This window comes from Lonchura striata, chromosome 14, assembly GCF_050655825.1.
Source record: "Lonchura striata isolate lonStrDom1 chromosome 14, ASM5065582v1, whole genome shotgun sequence".
NCBI classification, from domain to species: Eukaryota; Metazoa; Chordata; class Aves; order Passeriformes; family Estrildidae; genus Lonchura; species Lonchura striata.
In genome coordinates, this window is record NC_140716.1 from 6,882,102 (window position 1) to 6,898,063 (window position 15,962).

Consider the following 15,962-nt stretch of genomic DNA (forward strand, 5'->3'; position numbering starts at 1 on the left):
TTAACACAAGCCCATGGTCAATACCTGCAGAACAATCTTCTTGTGAATGGCAAACTTGGCAATGATGTGTGCCAAGAGCAAGTGGCCACTGTACTTGCAGGCTGGGTCCACGCAGGCCTTGGAGAGGAGGCAAGGCCAGGCAAAGGTCATCAGGCGCCGCAGTTTGCTGTTCCTGTTCTTGTTGTTGTCGTGGATGTGATGGGGGGCATGCTCCACCAGCAGCGTGGCAAACTGCAGCAGGTAGATCCTCAGAGAATCCAGCATATCAGCTTGTTTTTCTGGATCAAGTACCTAGATCCAGGCATGATCAAAGAGGAGAGAATGAAGTTGACAAAAAAAAGCAACTTTTATGATCATAAAGGCAAAGTCCCAAATTTTTGCTTTTTGAGGGGTTTTTAAGAAGACTAAGAATTAATTGTAATTGCTTTCTTGACTCAGTTTAGTACCCACAAAACACTGCTGAAGTGAGAACCTTTAAATAATGAGCACATCTGGGAACTCTCAAAACGATAACCTGTGAAAAGAAATAAATAAAAAAACCCAACCCTCATCTTCAACAACGTTTATTTTATAACCTCTGACTGGTTCCATGAAACAGCAGTGAATTAGAAAGACTGATGTTGGGTCATGGAAAGCTTTCCTTATAAAAAAGACTGGGATTATAGCCAAGTAAGGCCCATTTCTAAAGCCACATTCCAGATCTGAAAACAGCATAAACTGAAAACTGTAGTCCCCATTCTACCGATGACTGATGGATCTCACATTCAACATTATGGAGCAATTTGACATAACAGACCATTATATTCAGAACAGAACAACCAAATCAAATCAGGATGAGAAGTCAAATGAGAGGAGCAACTTTTTGTTTTAATTTTCAAATACTTCAGTGTAAACAGATCGTTACCTTTGTTATAAAAACGCTAGTGATGCTTTCTGGATTATCTCCTTCTGGGTTTGGGGGGCCTAACAGCTGTTCACCTTCTCCTTTTTCAAAACTGTACAAGAAAGCAGGATTCAGGATATGTTGCAGCACCTACAGAATATAAAGTAAATTTTACTGTACTACTATATTCTTCTTATGGCAGCCAACATTCAAAGTACTCCCACAAGCAAACCTGCCCATTAGACATACTCACTGAGTTACAAAAGGCAACTATACATAAAACCCCAAGAAAAAAGACACACACTGATTTTTTTCCCCCTCTTTCTTTCTTCCAAGAGCACAGATTCTTAGAAAGTGTAAACTAAAGCAGCCAGCATTGAACACAAGATGAATTGCTGTCTCTGTTTATTATCGCTCTTCTTCAGGTATGATATTTTCACCTAAATGACTCTGCCAATTATCAAACTCGTTGACATTTAAGTAAGGGAGTTTTGTTGCCCTAGTTCCCAAGAAGAAAATTAAACCTAAATACCAGGCTTCTTTGATTTAATTGCTTCAGTTACCTTGGCTTTGAGCTCATCTCCGAAGTTTGGGTCATTCAAGTCTACAAACCGGAAGAACAAAGCCCGTTTTTGGGGAATACTGTAGTTTTTGGGGATCTCTTCTTCCATGTATTCCTTCAAGAAAGTCATATTGCAGAGAAATCGGCCCGTAAAAGCTCGAAGCAACTGGAAGAGTAACTCTATATCACCATAATTCCTTCTGTGAAAACACATAAAATACAAAACTTCTGTGAAAAAAATACACAAACTGACTAAATGAATCTTTTAAAGGAGCAGAGAATCAAGAGCAGCCAATACCACATGCATGGTTTTAAAGCTAATGGCAGTATTATGAAATATATTACACTTTCTCTTCAGTAACTGCAAACCATTTTTAGTAGGCTTATATACCTTTACAGTATTTTCAAAGTTAAAATTTAAAAAATACATGCAGGGTCCAGGAACGAAAGATTTTTACGTACTTGCAGTAATTCAGTAAGCAATAGGCCAATAGCTTGGGCTCTTTCCAGTTTGTTGCAGCCATATTCTCCTTCCTATGTCTCTCCTGAAAAGCTTCACTCACCCATACACGTTTCAGCTGATTCACCAAGGAGTGTTGATTTGCTAACCAACATTCATCATTCTTAACAATAATACTTATGATCTGTCCAAAGCAAAACAAGACAAATGCACAGTCAACACACAAGAGATCTGTCAGGAGAAACAATGATATACAAGCACTTGCTTAAGGTCAATTAAGGGTTCTAAAATATTCAACAGCAAAACAAAAGAGTAAAATACAAAATAGTTTAGATAAAAAAAAAAAGTTCTGTTTCTGTTGTCATGCTGTCCTCTTGTATCGTACTTGACAAAAAAAGCAGAGTTAATTTGAGTCTCTTTTCCCTTCTCAGAGCAGCTCTGACTACAAACACTCCACATTTTTACAAGTGGTATTCTATGAGCTCTAATACACACACTCACTGAAAGCCTGGATGTTAAGAGGCTAGCAGCTGAAGAGGTTTCAGCTATGCAGTGCAGAGACAAACAAGATAAATGAATACCTTGATAGCCTGGAACTGCAGGTCGAGACGCATGGTGGTGGTGCTGGGGGAGCCAGGTCTCACGGCTGCCTGGGCACCCACAGGCAGCAGCAGGGTGATAAATCGGTTGGGATTAGCTGCCAGTACATCCCGCAGAGGTTTGGCATCTTTATGTTTCAAGAAACTCTGCAAAAGGGGAAGAAATAATTTTAACAACCTTTAAAAGCCAAAATACCCAGCAACTATATCATCCTGTAGCTTTTATATTACACACTAAAGTTGCAGAGGTTATATTTCATGTATATAAAAATAACATCTACACTTCAGTAATAGCCTTACATGATCTGGAAAGGTATAAAATCAACACTTCAGAACAAACAAACACAAAACCAGGAACAGGAACCCTGCAGTCAAGAGTAAGACCATGATTAAGGACCACAAGGTCATACAAGCAAAAAAAGATGCATAAGATGAAACCTTTTTGTTCATCAGGTTTGTCAAGTTGAGGGTTTTTTCCTGCTCCTCTCCCCACACAGCTTACCATAAACATTCTGCTCCACTGTGGATCATTTAAAGTGGCTTCCATCATGAACAACTCCACAGTCTGGGATGGATGACGTGTCAAAAACTTTATCAGTGGTTCCCTGAATGGACTGCCAGCCTGAAAAATTCAAAACCTTAAATTAAAATGCAGAGTATAGAGTATTTCCCACTAATTTACTACCACTCAGAAAAATACATTTGACTTGGCATTTATACAGATACAAAATGTTCAGAACTCTCACGATAAGAATTTATTGACACTTTCAAAACTTCACTTCTAAGGGTGTAAGGCAAATGTTAATACCTCCTAAAGGTTTGAAGAGCATATTTCAGCATCAACTGTTCTCACACCATATTTAAAATATTATAATCATCATACACTAATGTTTTAAGACTATAAAGCAAAAATTTCAGCAATGTTAACTTTCACTTTTACCTCAATTAACATTGCTCGTTCTGTTTTCATAACAACTTCCAGAAGAGGTTTAACCAGAGTCTGAGGGGCAGCTGGGATCAGATGGAATAAATTTATAATTGCTGAACAAATCTTCATTTCCTACAGATACAAAGAAACACAATTAAATAAATATTACTGGCTATTATGTATAAAAACAGTATCACACATCTTACTTCTTTTTTTCTCTTGGTATTAGCATAGCCAGCAGCCAAATGCAAAAGGTTAACATATACACAGCATCTACTTCCCATAATGCATGAAAAAATTGTACCTGTGGAAGTCTGCCCTACCCCCTCTGGTAATATCATGATTTAAATTTTATTTTCCTTTCCAGCAGAGTGGTGTTTTACAGGTAAGAGCTAAACATTGCAATGATATTGCTGATGGGGGAGTTACAGAGTGCTCACTGCTCTACAGCAAGTGGGTCATGCATCAAACAGGCAGGCCTTCCACCTGCACCACCTCTGCTATACACCCCACACCCCCAGACTACACATGAAGAGAGATTCAGCTCTCTCACAGCACTGTTCAGCCTATCTCACAAACAGCTGGTTGCTGTGAAGTCAGCTCTCTTCTCTCACTAGATATCAAATTATCCAGGAGTCCAAAATAATTCTGCATTTTTTTCCATTGTGCAATTTAAAGAAAGGCTGTATTTCAGCTAGCCTAAGTGTAGATTTCCTTCAGTAAGAAAAGGGAAAGGAAAAAACAAAATAACAAAGCCACCCTCACCATCTCTCTAAAATTAAGTTCCAGTATCCAAGATAATTTTATCAAGTGCATTACATTTTCTCAACTGAATTTAAACACAAAGCATTAGGGTCCACTCCTTTAACCTGATCTGCCCAGACAGAACCCACAAGACCCCTCTCATGGACTGAAGTGCAGGGCTGAAAATACATAAAAACCTTTTGAAACCACTTATACCTTCACAGAAACTAAAAATCCTGCTCTTCCTGGTACAAACATGCTCAACATCCTTAACTGCAATGTGATCAAAACAGCTCTGCACAGACAAAAAGAAGACAATTCACAGCACTGCACTCAAAGGCACAATGCACTGTGCCCAAAACACAATAATAAAACTAAAAAAACACAAGTTAAAAGAAAAAAAAAAAAAAACAAACAACAACAAAAGAAATCATAACAACAAAAAAAGTTCCTGGTGCCTGCACTGAGTTTCTCACCTCTACCCCTTTTGTGGCAGGCTGAACCAAAACAGAAGTCACAGTATGAAAGGAAAAAGCCCACAAAAATATCAAATAAACATATAAATCAGGAGCACATTCCATTCTTCAGGCTGCAGTCTAACTTCAGCTCAGTTACTTCCTCATTCCAAACAGAAGGAATGGGGACAATGAGCATCTCGCATGCTCCAAATTGTCCTCCAAACAACTAGGATGAAATTCATCCTTTTTTCTACTTTTACAGTGATCAGACATAGCTTCTCAAATATTTAAACTGAATAAAAAGATAATAAAGATAATTAAATCAGGGGAAACAACATTTTAGCATCTTTAAACACAAATCTGGCCACCATCTACTACAAAACAACTTTCAGTACTTGCACTACCAAGCTACGAAGTCCTCTAAATTCCTCCTAGGCTGTAATGCAGAATTTCCACCATGGAAATTTTCACCCTTTCACAAGAGGGACAGCTGGAGGTAACAATCTACTCAAAACTTATTCTTTCAATTACCAGACATGACCTGAAATCCCATGCCTTTCCCTGGAGAGGCAGGGAAGAGAGCAAGAAAGATTTAAATCTAGTATTTTATTCCCTGGACCAACGAATTAGATTTTAATCACTACTTAATATATTACATTTTAATTTGTTCACTTCCCTGAACAGCCAGATCACAGCTCAGGATCACAGCAGGACTGTCAAAAATTATTTAGGTGAACAAGGCTTAGTTATTCTGGCATCAGTGTGGATCATTACAACAGTCGTCACTATGTAGCATTTCTAACTAATTTTTCAGTTTGTCTGAAAACTCACTCCACAGACCTTTTCACTATTCTGTAAGAGGCCTTGCTGAGCAGCCTTTATCTGCACAATGTGGAGAACTGCCTGACACCATCACCAAAGGGCACCTTCATCCCGTGCTGCTGGAAAAGGATGGAATGCTTGAACAGCAGCAGCACAGGGAGGGAACATCAGGCTTTGCTGGCCAGTTCTGTTCTCCTCTGAGCGTTTACCACCTCCTCTCCTCAACCACACAGTCTGAATGATCCAGCCTGCTCCCCAACACTGCTTTTAATGAGTGTCTCAGATGTTGGAATCTTACTAAGATCATAAAGAAAGGAGAGAAAGTGAAATGCCAGCTTCAATAACTGACCACTAGTTTGACCATCCCTGTTTTTCAACAGCACAGTCTACATACAGACACATGAACACAGCCTGCCACAGCAGTTGTACAAAGACCAAGCTATGTCCTCCTGCAGTTTCCTAGAGTTTTTATTTTTAAGGAAACTTTGGAGCAACAGCTAGGAAGCAGAAAAGCAATATTTAATCAGATTTGCATTTGCACAATTCTACTTGAAATGTTTCCAGACTTCTCTTGTCCCTCAAGATGTGACAGCAGATTCTTTCTCAAGTGTCTGGTGTGCACTCCCCACGCAACTTATCTCTCTAAATACATAATTACACAGAAAACATCAACAAAAAACATTAAAAGCAGGGGAATTCCCAACTAAACATGACTTAGTGACAAATAAAAACTGTTCTGGAGGTGCCACATTGTGGTTTAAAAGACTATTGCTACAAAAAGATCTGCAAGGTATCTATAATCGTCACATTTGAGGAAAAGTGAATCCCAAAAGTATACAAAGGCCTTCGAACTACTCTGGCATTAATAAAATGAGGTCAACTGAAGAATGCACAGTGTTTTAGTTAAAACATAAGAAACCAATCTCATTCTCCTTCATTAGAGAACATCTAGGTCTAATATAAAGCAATGACCAAATTCAGATTAAAAGCTCTTTTTGCAATGACAGGAAAGATAAATGAAAAGCCATTAAGCCATTTCCATGTTTTGAGGGAAATAAAAAACCAATATAAATTCATTGTAGTTTCAAAAACAACTATATTAATAGAATTCCCCCCATTTTTACTTTAGGTGCAATTATAAATCTCAACACTTAATAAAAGCATTTAGTAAAACATTAATAGAATGATGGGACTTCTGATAATGCACAGGAAACTGCACTGAGGCAGGAATTCCCATCAGTATTGCTAAGAGCGCACAGTATTGACATTACACTGCACAGTTTTCCATTTATAAGAGAACTGATCAGCTTCCCATGCTTCTACACTGAGGCCATTACTTTCACTGGGAGCATGATTTTAATGTGATCCCAACTAGTAAATATTGAACTTGGTTTAAATAAATTAAATTTTAAATTAACTGGGATTATGTTATCATTATGTATAATTTTCCAAAGGCTATGTTATGAACATCAAACACATTAATGAAAAATGGGGGATTATGCTGCTGAGCTCATCAGCCATTCCAGTGAAGAACAGATTTCTAAGCAGAAAATGCTGAGGGGGAAACGAAATACAAATGCTTGAGCTGTTCCCACACTAACCAGAACAGTCTCTAAAGTAACCATTGTCAGCAGATAAGAAGCTCCTCTTACTGAGACTTCTAACAGATATTCAATATTCTATATTCAATCCAACCAGTCTGTTAGCTTGTAACAAAGCATCAATGTGTAATCAGTAATGGCAGCATTTACAAATGAATGAGTTCTTTAATTCCAAAACATTAATACTATTTATTTCTTCTCTTCTCACATAAAAGCATACATTAACTTACATTCCCATCACTCCGTTGTCCACCTTTGTGTGTAATAACTACAACTTCCATCCATTTACGCAGGTGTTGCTACAAAGAAAGGATAATTAGCATTATTCTTCTAATTAGACAGATCCATTTTAGCACATGCTACAAGAGACAATATAGAGGCAGAAATAATTCTTTGAAGGAAACAAAGGGAAGAATTATCAGTTATTTTCAATCCCTCGAGTTGAAAAGTTTACTGTTGCTACAAGTCCTCTCAAGAAGGACTTAAATCTGATGCCCTTACACTTCTTTGATTACTTGCTTGATGTGTATGCATTTAAATATTCATGCAAAGGGGATAAAGAATTCACATATTCAGTTTAAACACTGCAAATAAACAGAGCAATACCTTCCAAAATTTTAAAAAAGAAAACACCAGAACAGATTAAGTGCATTGGGAAGTAAAATTGTTAAAGGTGTAAGTGGCACCTTGTTTAAAGATAAATTTGCCCAAACAAATCTTGGTATAACTAGTTATGTCTTCACTAAGAAATAAAACCTCTTAACTTCTTGGTTTAGAAGTCCTTTTGAAATTTACTCAAAATGTTTAAAGAAATTGGGGGTTTTTATTAATAGTGAAACAAAAATCTTTTACTTCCAACATATACATTGAGTCACTACTGAATTTTTGATTTTTTACCAAAAAAATAGTAGCTAGAAGAAAATTTCTTCTGGAAGAGCTAAAATAAAAACTTGGATGGGCTTACCATCATTTGATCACAGAATTTATCATTGAAAGAGTTTGGGAAAAGTCTAGTGACTGAGGTCAGGCGATTCACAACATTGAGGGTCAGACTCCGATAGTCTCCCAGCATCATCAGCAGTGGTCTCATGTGGGTATGAATTTGATCAACTTCTATGGTGGCTCCTTCCAAGAACTGCAGGAGAGTGCACAATTAAGATACAGGTGGAGAGGGGCATGATTTTTGTGCAAGCATTTTTCTTGAAATAGATTCAGCTGATTGGATTTTTCTTCTTTTTATTGTGATCCTTCAGTACAATAGTTCAAATAACATCTAGTGCTGAAAATTTATACAGCGACAAGATGGATTTGGGAAGCACTGAGGTATTTGACACACAGTAGGACATTCCATAAAATAATCAAGTAGGAGACTGAAAAACTGCTACAGTTATAAATTAAATACACAGCTATGAACAAATTACTTAGACACTATATTAAGAACTGCCTGTGAATCTGGCTAAAGGCAATAGAGCAAATTTCTGTCTTACAATCTGCATGCATCCTGAGCAACAGAAAAGGTCAAAAGAGCCTGGCTGTAAGCAGCCACACATAATATTTCCTGTCATAACCAAATATCCTGTTGACATGAGTTTATCCCAGGAAACAAACAATCAGACAAATCTGATGTATAGGTCAGAACAATCCTTATTTGCTACCTCTTAACCCAACTCTCTCTCATGATGACAGTGACATGAAAAGCCACACAACCTCTGGCCAGTCAATGGCACAAACAAATGCAAACCACCAGTATTACTGCAGTAATAGTCTCTGTTCCATGTCAGCCCAGCTATACAGCATTACAAAGAGGCTGTAAGTAATTTCATTAGCTTTTTTTTTTCCATTTAGAAGAATGGAATTAAAACTTGCTGTATCAAAATTAGGCACTGCTATTGGACAACAAATCATGATGAAAGAATATCCTTTCCCTGTCCTTTCAGCCTTTATAGACAATAATGAAGCATCCACAGGTCAGACAGAGCAGTGTAAGGCAAGGACACTAATTCTGACCTCAAACAGGACAGGCAAATAGTCCTGTTCCTTAACCATCACACTGTGATTCAGATCTAACTCTGTCCTGCTTTACTTTTCCAAAACCAACTATGGGATCTCCACCACTTATTTTAGGAATACAAGCAAAACATGGGACAAGCTTTTACAATAAAGTCAAGCCTGCCATTTGCAAAACAGCTGAGAAGGGCTGAAGCTATTTAGAAGACTCATTTACAAAGACCAGTCCAACAGAAAGAAGGAAAGACTGCACAGAAAGATTGGAAGATTTACCATAGTCCTTATCCAAGAGCTTATAATTCTTAATTGCAACCTAAGGATAATAAGGATAATTCCTTAAGGAAAAGTTCAAATCTCAAACAAACATATCTGACACAAACTTTTATCAGCATCACTAACAAAAACTGAACAGAACAACAGTATCTCCTGTAGAGAACTTTCTCAAGAAGTCTTGTACCAAGGAAGTAAAGCAGAGAGAACAGTGGTCTCAAAAGGAATGTTGTTTTAATATAGTCACCTTTCTCATGCACGCTTCTCCTGCCTCTTGCAGCTCATTATTTGTTGAATTCAGAGCCTTGAAAAGTGCAGCAATGATTTTCTCTCTTGACTGAGGCAAGTAATTGCAGGCAGCTAGAGCATCTGCAAATATCAAAGTAAATTTGTTCTCTTTGTTAACTCAATTTCAAAGGAGAGGAGAAAATAAACCCTAATTCTACACCGCTTCTCTTATAGTTTCTTTTTATGTGATCTCAAATTGCAGACAGCTAAAGTACTGTATGCATTGCCAAAATCAACAGGCATCATAACACAGAATGAGAATCTTATTAACATTCTATAGTTTTCCTAATGCTTTATAACATAATTAATCTTAAAATATTTTGGGTTCCTTTCAGAAAACTGAATTCTAGTCATTAAGAAGGCAGCAATACCTTCCCATTATTCTCTCCATTAAACTGTAACCTCAGGAGAGCAGTCATCAGTCTTCCAGTGCTCAGGTTTTCTGCTGATCTCAGGAAGCAGACTGCCCATTGCTCACAAGGACACTTAACTGCATCAAGTCTTGTTTAGGTTTTACTTACTTAAGGCTGCAATTCGAAGAGGTACAAGTGATGGAAGACTTTTGTAGCAAGGTAGTTTCATTAGGGCAGCATCTTCAGCCTCACACAAATTCAGTAACTATGAAAAACAAACAATCATTTTAATATTGCTACTCACATTTGAAACACCACTATCGCACCCCCACCTTTACAGAAAGCTTTTCGTTTACAGCACTTTGTTTTTGTCTTAACTCAAAACCAGAGGATCTTCTGCATTTACTGCTGCAGGCAAAGCAGACTTCACTTGATGCTTCAAAAGGGAAATTCTTGCATTTCAGTCAAAGTTTAAAATGCACAAATGAAAATACACATTTTTAACAATGGAAGTGCTAACACCATCATAGAAAAACATCTACAATCAAAGATAAGAACATAAAGACAAACTACCTCTGTGTAGAAGACCTTGTGTTCCACAACATTCAGATCCATTGTGAACAATCTGGGCTGCAGGGTTGTGCAAAATGTATTTCCCTCCATCAGGCCAATCTGGGCGTTTGCAGGTTGGTGCCGAAGCAAATGTTTTTTAGGAGGAACCATGTCCTGGAGTACCTATGTGATTTAATTCAGATTACTGAATTAGCAGCTTAAAATAACCCCACAGACCCAGCCGAGAAGACACCATTAGTCATGGCTCATTCTCTGTTGTGGCTCCAGATGTGTCTTGAGAAAAAATAAAGCTAGAGGAAAAATAATTATCTGAATTACTTTGATTCACAGTCAGTATGTAATTAATACATAATCTCTGTGAAGAGATCTATGATATTTAATAACTTCCACAACATCATGAACAACAAAGAAATTCATAGACTGAAGCATTTCAAACAGTGAAGAAAAAATAATATTTTAAGCTCCTAAAACATCAGAAAACCAAAAAAGTTAGTGTAACTTTTTTCCATTACATCAACTTCTCACTTTCCTCATTAAAGAGCATTAGCAAAGTAAGATATCAATTAGGGAGCTTCTCAGCATAATGTGGAATGTTTTCATGGCCCTTAAGACTAATGTGCATTCAATTATCTTCCAAAAGACTAAACAATACCAGCTTTAAGGAGTATCTAGCCAAAAGTTATTTCAATCAGCTTTGAACCTTATAGTCTCTTTCTGGATAGGGAAAGGCATAGCAGTAGTGCCACATATTTAAAGAATAACAAAACAGAGTGTCAAAATTTAGTGTCTATATGGCCTAGCCTATGTCTGATTAGTGGCAGTATGAGCAGCCCATAATTTAAGGAAGTAAATCAACCTGAAGACAGTATAAATACTGACTAAGAGTCAAGTAGAGCCTGTATTAATCCCTATATGCTCCAGCCATTGTGTATGTTTGAACAACAAAATTTAGCAAATTACAAAAATATGCCACCAAAGCACTACAAACTTAATTCACTAGTGTGCAAAAGCATACCAAGAAAAGCATTTCTTCAAATCCAAACTGGAAAACAACTTTAAGCTAGGGTTCAGTAAATATTTCTGCTTACCTCTTTATGTGGCTCCATGATGACTGTGACACTTTTGCCAGTGACCTGTGCAAGCACCTGCAAGGAATGCATGGCTTGTTTTCTCACAGTGGAGTTTGGAGAGGTCACTTCTCGAACAAGGTCATGTGTGACATGATGGAAAGATTTTTCCTGTGCTGCAAGAATTTCTTCAGTTTTTTCTTCATCTTTTAAAGGAGTTGCACATCTGATCAAGAGCTGTTCTAATGTGGTCTTTGCCATAGCGACTGCTCCATTGGAAACCTGAGGCATCAGAGATCATTTTTATCAGCTAAATACAGAACAAAGACCACAAATCTACACATTACTCATCAACTTAGAATTTGATTTTGATGAATCCTGTTATTCTGATTTCCAACTAAACTTAGTGATTCTGTGGTCACAGTGAATCTGTGTTCTTTTGTCATCTTAATGTGGCCTGTACATTTCTAGTCTGAAAGTTGCAAATGTAACCTCAAAAACTTCAGCAAAGTTATGTGGAAAAATGTGACCTCATTCCTAACTTCAGATCTTGGTTTGACTTAAAATTGCTAGAATTCACTAACTCTTGCATATAAAATGCATTCTGAAGTTCAGCAAAATCAAAATTACTAAGATTTCCATCTGTGTGAATTTAAGGCCAGAAATTTTCTCCACACTATTTGATGAAATTCATTCATTACATACCTCTCCAGTTAGGTCCATCATAACAAAGAGAAGTGCCTTCAGGAAAGTCTGCTGGTTCTGGAGGACCCAGATCAGTGGCAGCCGTTCCATAAGAAATTTAATGGACACAACACCTCCTAGTTTAGCATACCAAGCTTGCTCATAACAGCAAGCACATAAACGTTCCACAATGTATGAAAACAAGGGAAGCTGACAAGCCTGGAAACAAAGAAATTGATCAGTTTCCTTTTCTACCTTACTGGTAGCCTCCGGAATTTTAGAATTGCATTGGCTGAAACTCAGTAATTTCAAAACACTTTAAAAAATCTTACCCTTTCCTTTGAACCCAAGATGATGCTTGCAACATCAAATATCACTGCTAGGGCCACCTCTCCTATTTTGCAGAGCTCCTTCTCCTCATATGCCATGCAGATTGCTATAGCATCAATAAGCACCAAGGGATCCATGCCTTTTGACCCATTTTCTTCACTGTGAAACATGGCTGTGCTAGGCTGGCTCCCAACCTGATAGCACTGCAGCAAGAAAGGACCTGGAATTTGCAACAGGGAATGGGGGGGGAGGGGAAATAAAGATAAAACAGTGGATATTTCAATATGAATAGTCTTTTAATTTGATTTTACTACTACTCAGACTAGCTGATGGCAAAACCAGTAAGCCCCATGCCTATTTGCATATAAATGGGTTGTAAGGCATCCTTCACTCCTAGAAGAAAAAAAGATTACATCTACTTGAATATTTTCCTCTATGCACTAGACTACACACTGCAAGAAGATTAATTAAAAATGAAGTGTCATAAAAATCCCAGTTACATTAATGTGACAATGAAGAGTGATATGCTTATAATATGCCTTTTACCAAATCACTTGTCATACAGCCCAAACAAAGTTTTCTTCTTGGATGTAAGACACTGCAATGCTCCAACATTTACTTAATTCCTCTGAAGGGCTTTCAAAACCACAACTGGAAACAACCTAATTAAAGACCATCTGCAAACAGTACTGTGAGAATTAAGTTACACAAATGCTCTGGAACTGTATGAGCCGTTCCACGTTGCAGTTATTTCATTGGCTGTAGCATTCACAGAGCATTATTAGGTGACTGATTGCTTTTTAAAACTTGCTTAATAATTCCCACTGCTCTAAAGAATTAAAACATAATTCTACCATCCAACAAAAATCCAGTATAGCTACCCAGGAGCAACCGCAATGATTTTTAAAACAGACAGCTGTGTGTGAAAGCACCGAGCTGTGCCTGGCTCCAGGAGCCGTGTCCCCGGCACTCACCGCACTGCTGAGCCACAGCCACCATGGTGTAGTGGCGGATCAGGCTGGCCACGAAGGGCAGCGCGCTGGGCCGCAGGTCCTTGATGACGGCCGACATGAAGGCCCCGGTCAGCGCCTGCTCGAACGTCTTGCGGGCCGGTGTGTCCTGGGCCTTGTAGCGGTGCGAGATGATCACACTGGGGATGGACTTCTCTGTGAAGCTGAAACACAACGTTGTGTTCAACAGAACCCCAAAGTGCAGCACCCCCAGCTCAAACTTCAAAGTTTGCTCTCCAAATCCAACTCCTTCTCCACCTCCTGTTTTCCCCTCATCTTGATAGAGCTAGACCAGTTCACTCAGCTCAAACTTCATTCAAAGTTTGCTCTCCGAATCCAACTCCTTCTCCACCTCCTGTTTTCCCCTCATCTTGATAGAGCTAGACCAGTTCACTCAGCTCAAACTCAAATCAAATTTTGCTCTCCGAATCCAACTCCTTCTCCACCTCCTCTTCTCCCCTCATCTTGAGTTCACTCAGCTCAAACTCAATTCAAAGTTTGCTCTCCAAATCTAACTCCTTCTCCACCTCCTGTTTTCCCCTCATTTTGATAGAGCTAGACCAGTTCACTCAGCCCATATTAATTTTGTCAGCCACTGGTCTCCAGCATGATGGATAGCTCAATTTCATCAGGAACATTTAAAGCCAGTGGTTCAGAAGAAGGCACGTATATACAATAATAGGTATACAGGCATCACACTGCAACTCAATTACAGAATGTCATTTTCAATATTTTGACATTTTTCCCTTTTTTAAAAAGACATTTGATTTTAATCTTGAATGATTGAAACACTATTTATCAAATCACTGCCCAACAAAACATATTCATTGCAAAGCTATATTTATGTCAAATCTAACAAGCCCAAACTGTGAAAGCTACTATGCTCTTTAGCTACACTTATTATATTGCAAGAGTCAAAGTCAGCCCACACTTCTTGAGCAAAGATGTTAAAGTTGTCTAAAAGCAACAAACTCGTGAAATTATCTATGATCAAAATTGCAAAGCATGTAAGAAATGCTCCAATAAAAGGATCTCACATCACGATGAACAGAGGCTGCGTGTGACTGTGCTATAGCTTAGTCACTAATGAAACTGAATGTTGTCTTCCACTTTAGTAGAGGTATAGATGTACATACAAAATGTCACAATCTAAATTAATCTTTAAAATAGAATTAAACACCAGAATATTCCAATTATTTAAATATATGAAACTAAAATTAATCATATTGATCATATCTAATAGATTATACACTGGGCTGTAATTAGGGGAAGAAAATTAAACTATGAAACATTAACATGTCATTGGCATTAAAAAACATGCTAACAAAACTCCTTTCCACCAACAGGCAAAAACCCCATGAACTGCACAAACTAATCATTGTCTCTAAACTAGTTTGCTCCAAAGACACCATAAATTTTACATACACATTTACGCTTAAAGAATTGTCATACTTGGGATGTGCAAGGAGCTGGTACAATGCATGTTTGTTATCATCCAGGCTCATCATGGCCACCAGGAAGCACTTGATGACCTCCCAGGCCTGCCTGCGGTAATAGGGCTCCGTGTTGGCGCTCTTCAGACAGTCCAGGGCCGTCTCGATTGCCTGCAGTGGAACAAGAGAATCCACTTCTTGCTCTTGGCATTTACCATAAGGTCATTAATCAAGGGAATGGTATCATTAATATATACTAAAAGTAACTTCTGAAGTATGCACAGTTTGGAGTGCCCAAGCTAGGAAATGCAGAGAGGGTCTGAGAGCGTGGCTTGAAAACACCATGGTATTTTCTGTGTTTTTGTACATGCTGAGTTTCATGGCAGATACATTTGCCTCCATGGTCAGAAAGCATTTAAAGTTACGAGTGAGGTAAACCTTCACTGTGTCACTCCCCTTTCCCAAAAATAAATTTTCCTTGTCTTCCCTTCAGCAATAATTGCTGTGTCTAATCCCTTTATACTGTATGTATACAATGCATTTATAACCATATATAAATGGTACCTTTTCATGCATGATGAAATGTCCCTGTAAGCAACTTGTAAATGCCAGTTATTTAATGGAAATAGTGCTCTTCCTTTGCAAGAATATTTAATACATTTGAGAATAATTCAAATCAATCTTTTAAGACATGATGATTAGAAAAGGGGAGTAGATCTCTTTGGGAAATTTCTATTTTGTGCTTATATACAGAGATAATACATAAAAGCACAACTGTCTAATTTCTAGCCTTCTCCCACAAAAGACAGGAAGATACATGAGACATTAAGTAAAAAACAAAAAATTGTAAAAATTTTTCTGGAATACACGAAAAAAGGAACTATCAATTG

The 15,962-nt window shown here is 37.9% G+C and overlaps 1 protein-coding gene across 4 annotated transcripts in view; it reads right to left on the minus strand.

Annotated features, from left to right (window-relative positions):
- TRRAP (transformation/transcription domain associated protein) overlaps positions 1 to 15,962 on the minus strand; it is a 74,682-nt gene that overhangs the window by 41,620 nt on the left and 17,100 nt on the right. For 3 of the 4 annotated variants that reach the window (XM_085591709.1, XM_085591707.1, XM_085591710.1), the window contains 17 exons: positions 15,065 to 15,243; positions 13,604 to 13,803; positions 12,632 to 12,849; positions 12,321 to 12,518; positions 11,637 to 11,897; positions 10,549 to 10,710; positions 10,144 to 10,240; positions 9,582 to 9,703; positions 8,022 to 8,192; positions 7,288 to 7,356; positions 3,445 to 3,564; positions 3,007 to 3,126; positions 2,487 to 2,651; positions 1,908 to 2,089; positions 1,447 to 1,645; positions 905 to 1,033; positions 25 to 291 (listed from right to left, as the gene is read on the minus strand). In XM_085591709.1, coding sequence (XP_085447835.1) covers positions 25 to 291; positions 905 to 1,033; positions 1,447 to 1,645; positions 1,908 to 2,089; positions 2,487 to 2,651; positions 3,007 to 3,126; positions 3,445 to 3,564; positions 7,288 to 7,356; positions 8,022 to 8,192; positions 9,582 to 9,703; positions 10,144 to 10,240; positions 10,549 to 10,710; positions 11,637 to 11,897; positions 12,321 to 12,518; positions 12,632 to 12,849; positions 13,604 to 13,803; positions 15,065 to 15,243 — 2,859 coding nt within the window. The remainder of the gene's footprint in view (positions 1 to 24; positions 292 to 904; positions 1,034 to 1,446; positions 1,646 to 1,907; positions 2,090 to 2,486; positions 2,652 to 3,006; positions 3,127 to 3,444; positions 3,565 to 7,287; positions 7,357 to 8,021; positions 8,193 to 9,581; positions 9,704 to 10,143; positions 10,241 to 10,548; positions 10,711 to 11,636; positions 11,898 to 12,320; positions 12,519 to 12,631; positions 12,850 to 13,603; positions 13,804 to 15,064; positions 15,244 to 15,962) is intronic. The other variant, XM_077786879.2, reaches the window with a different exon arrangement.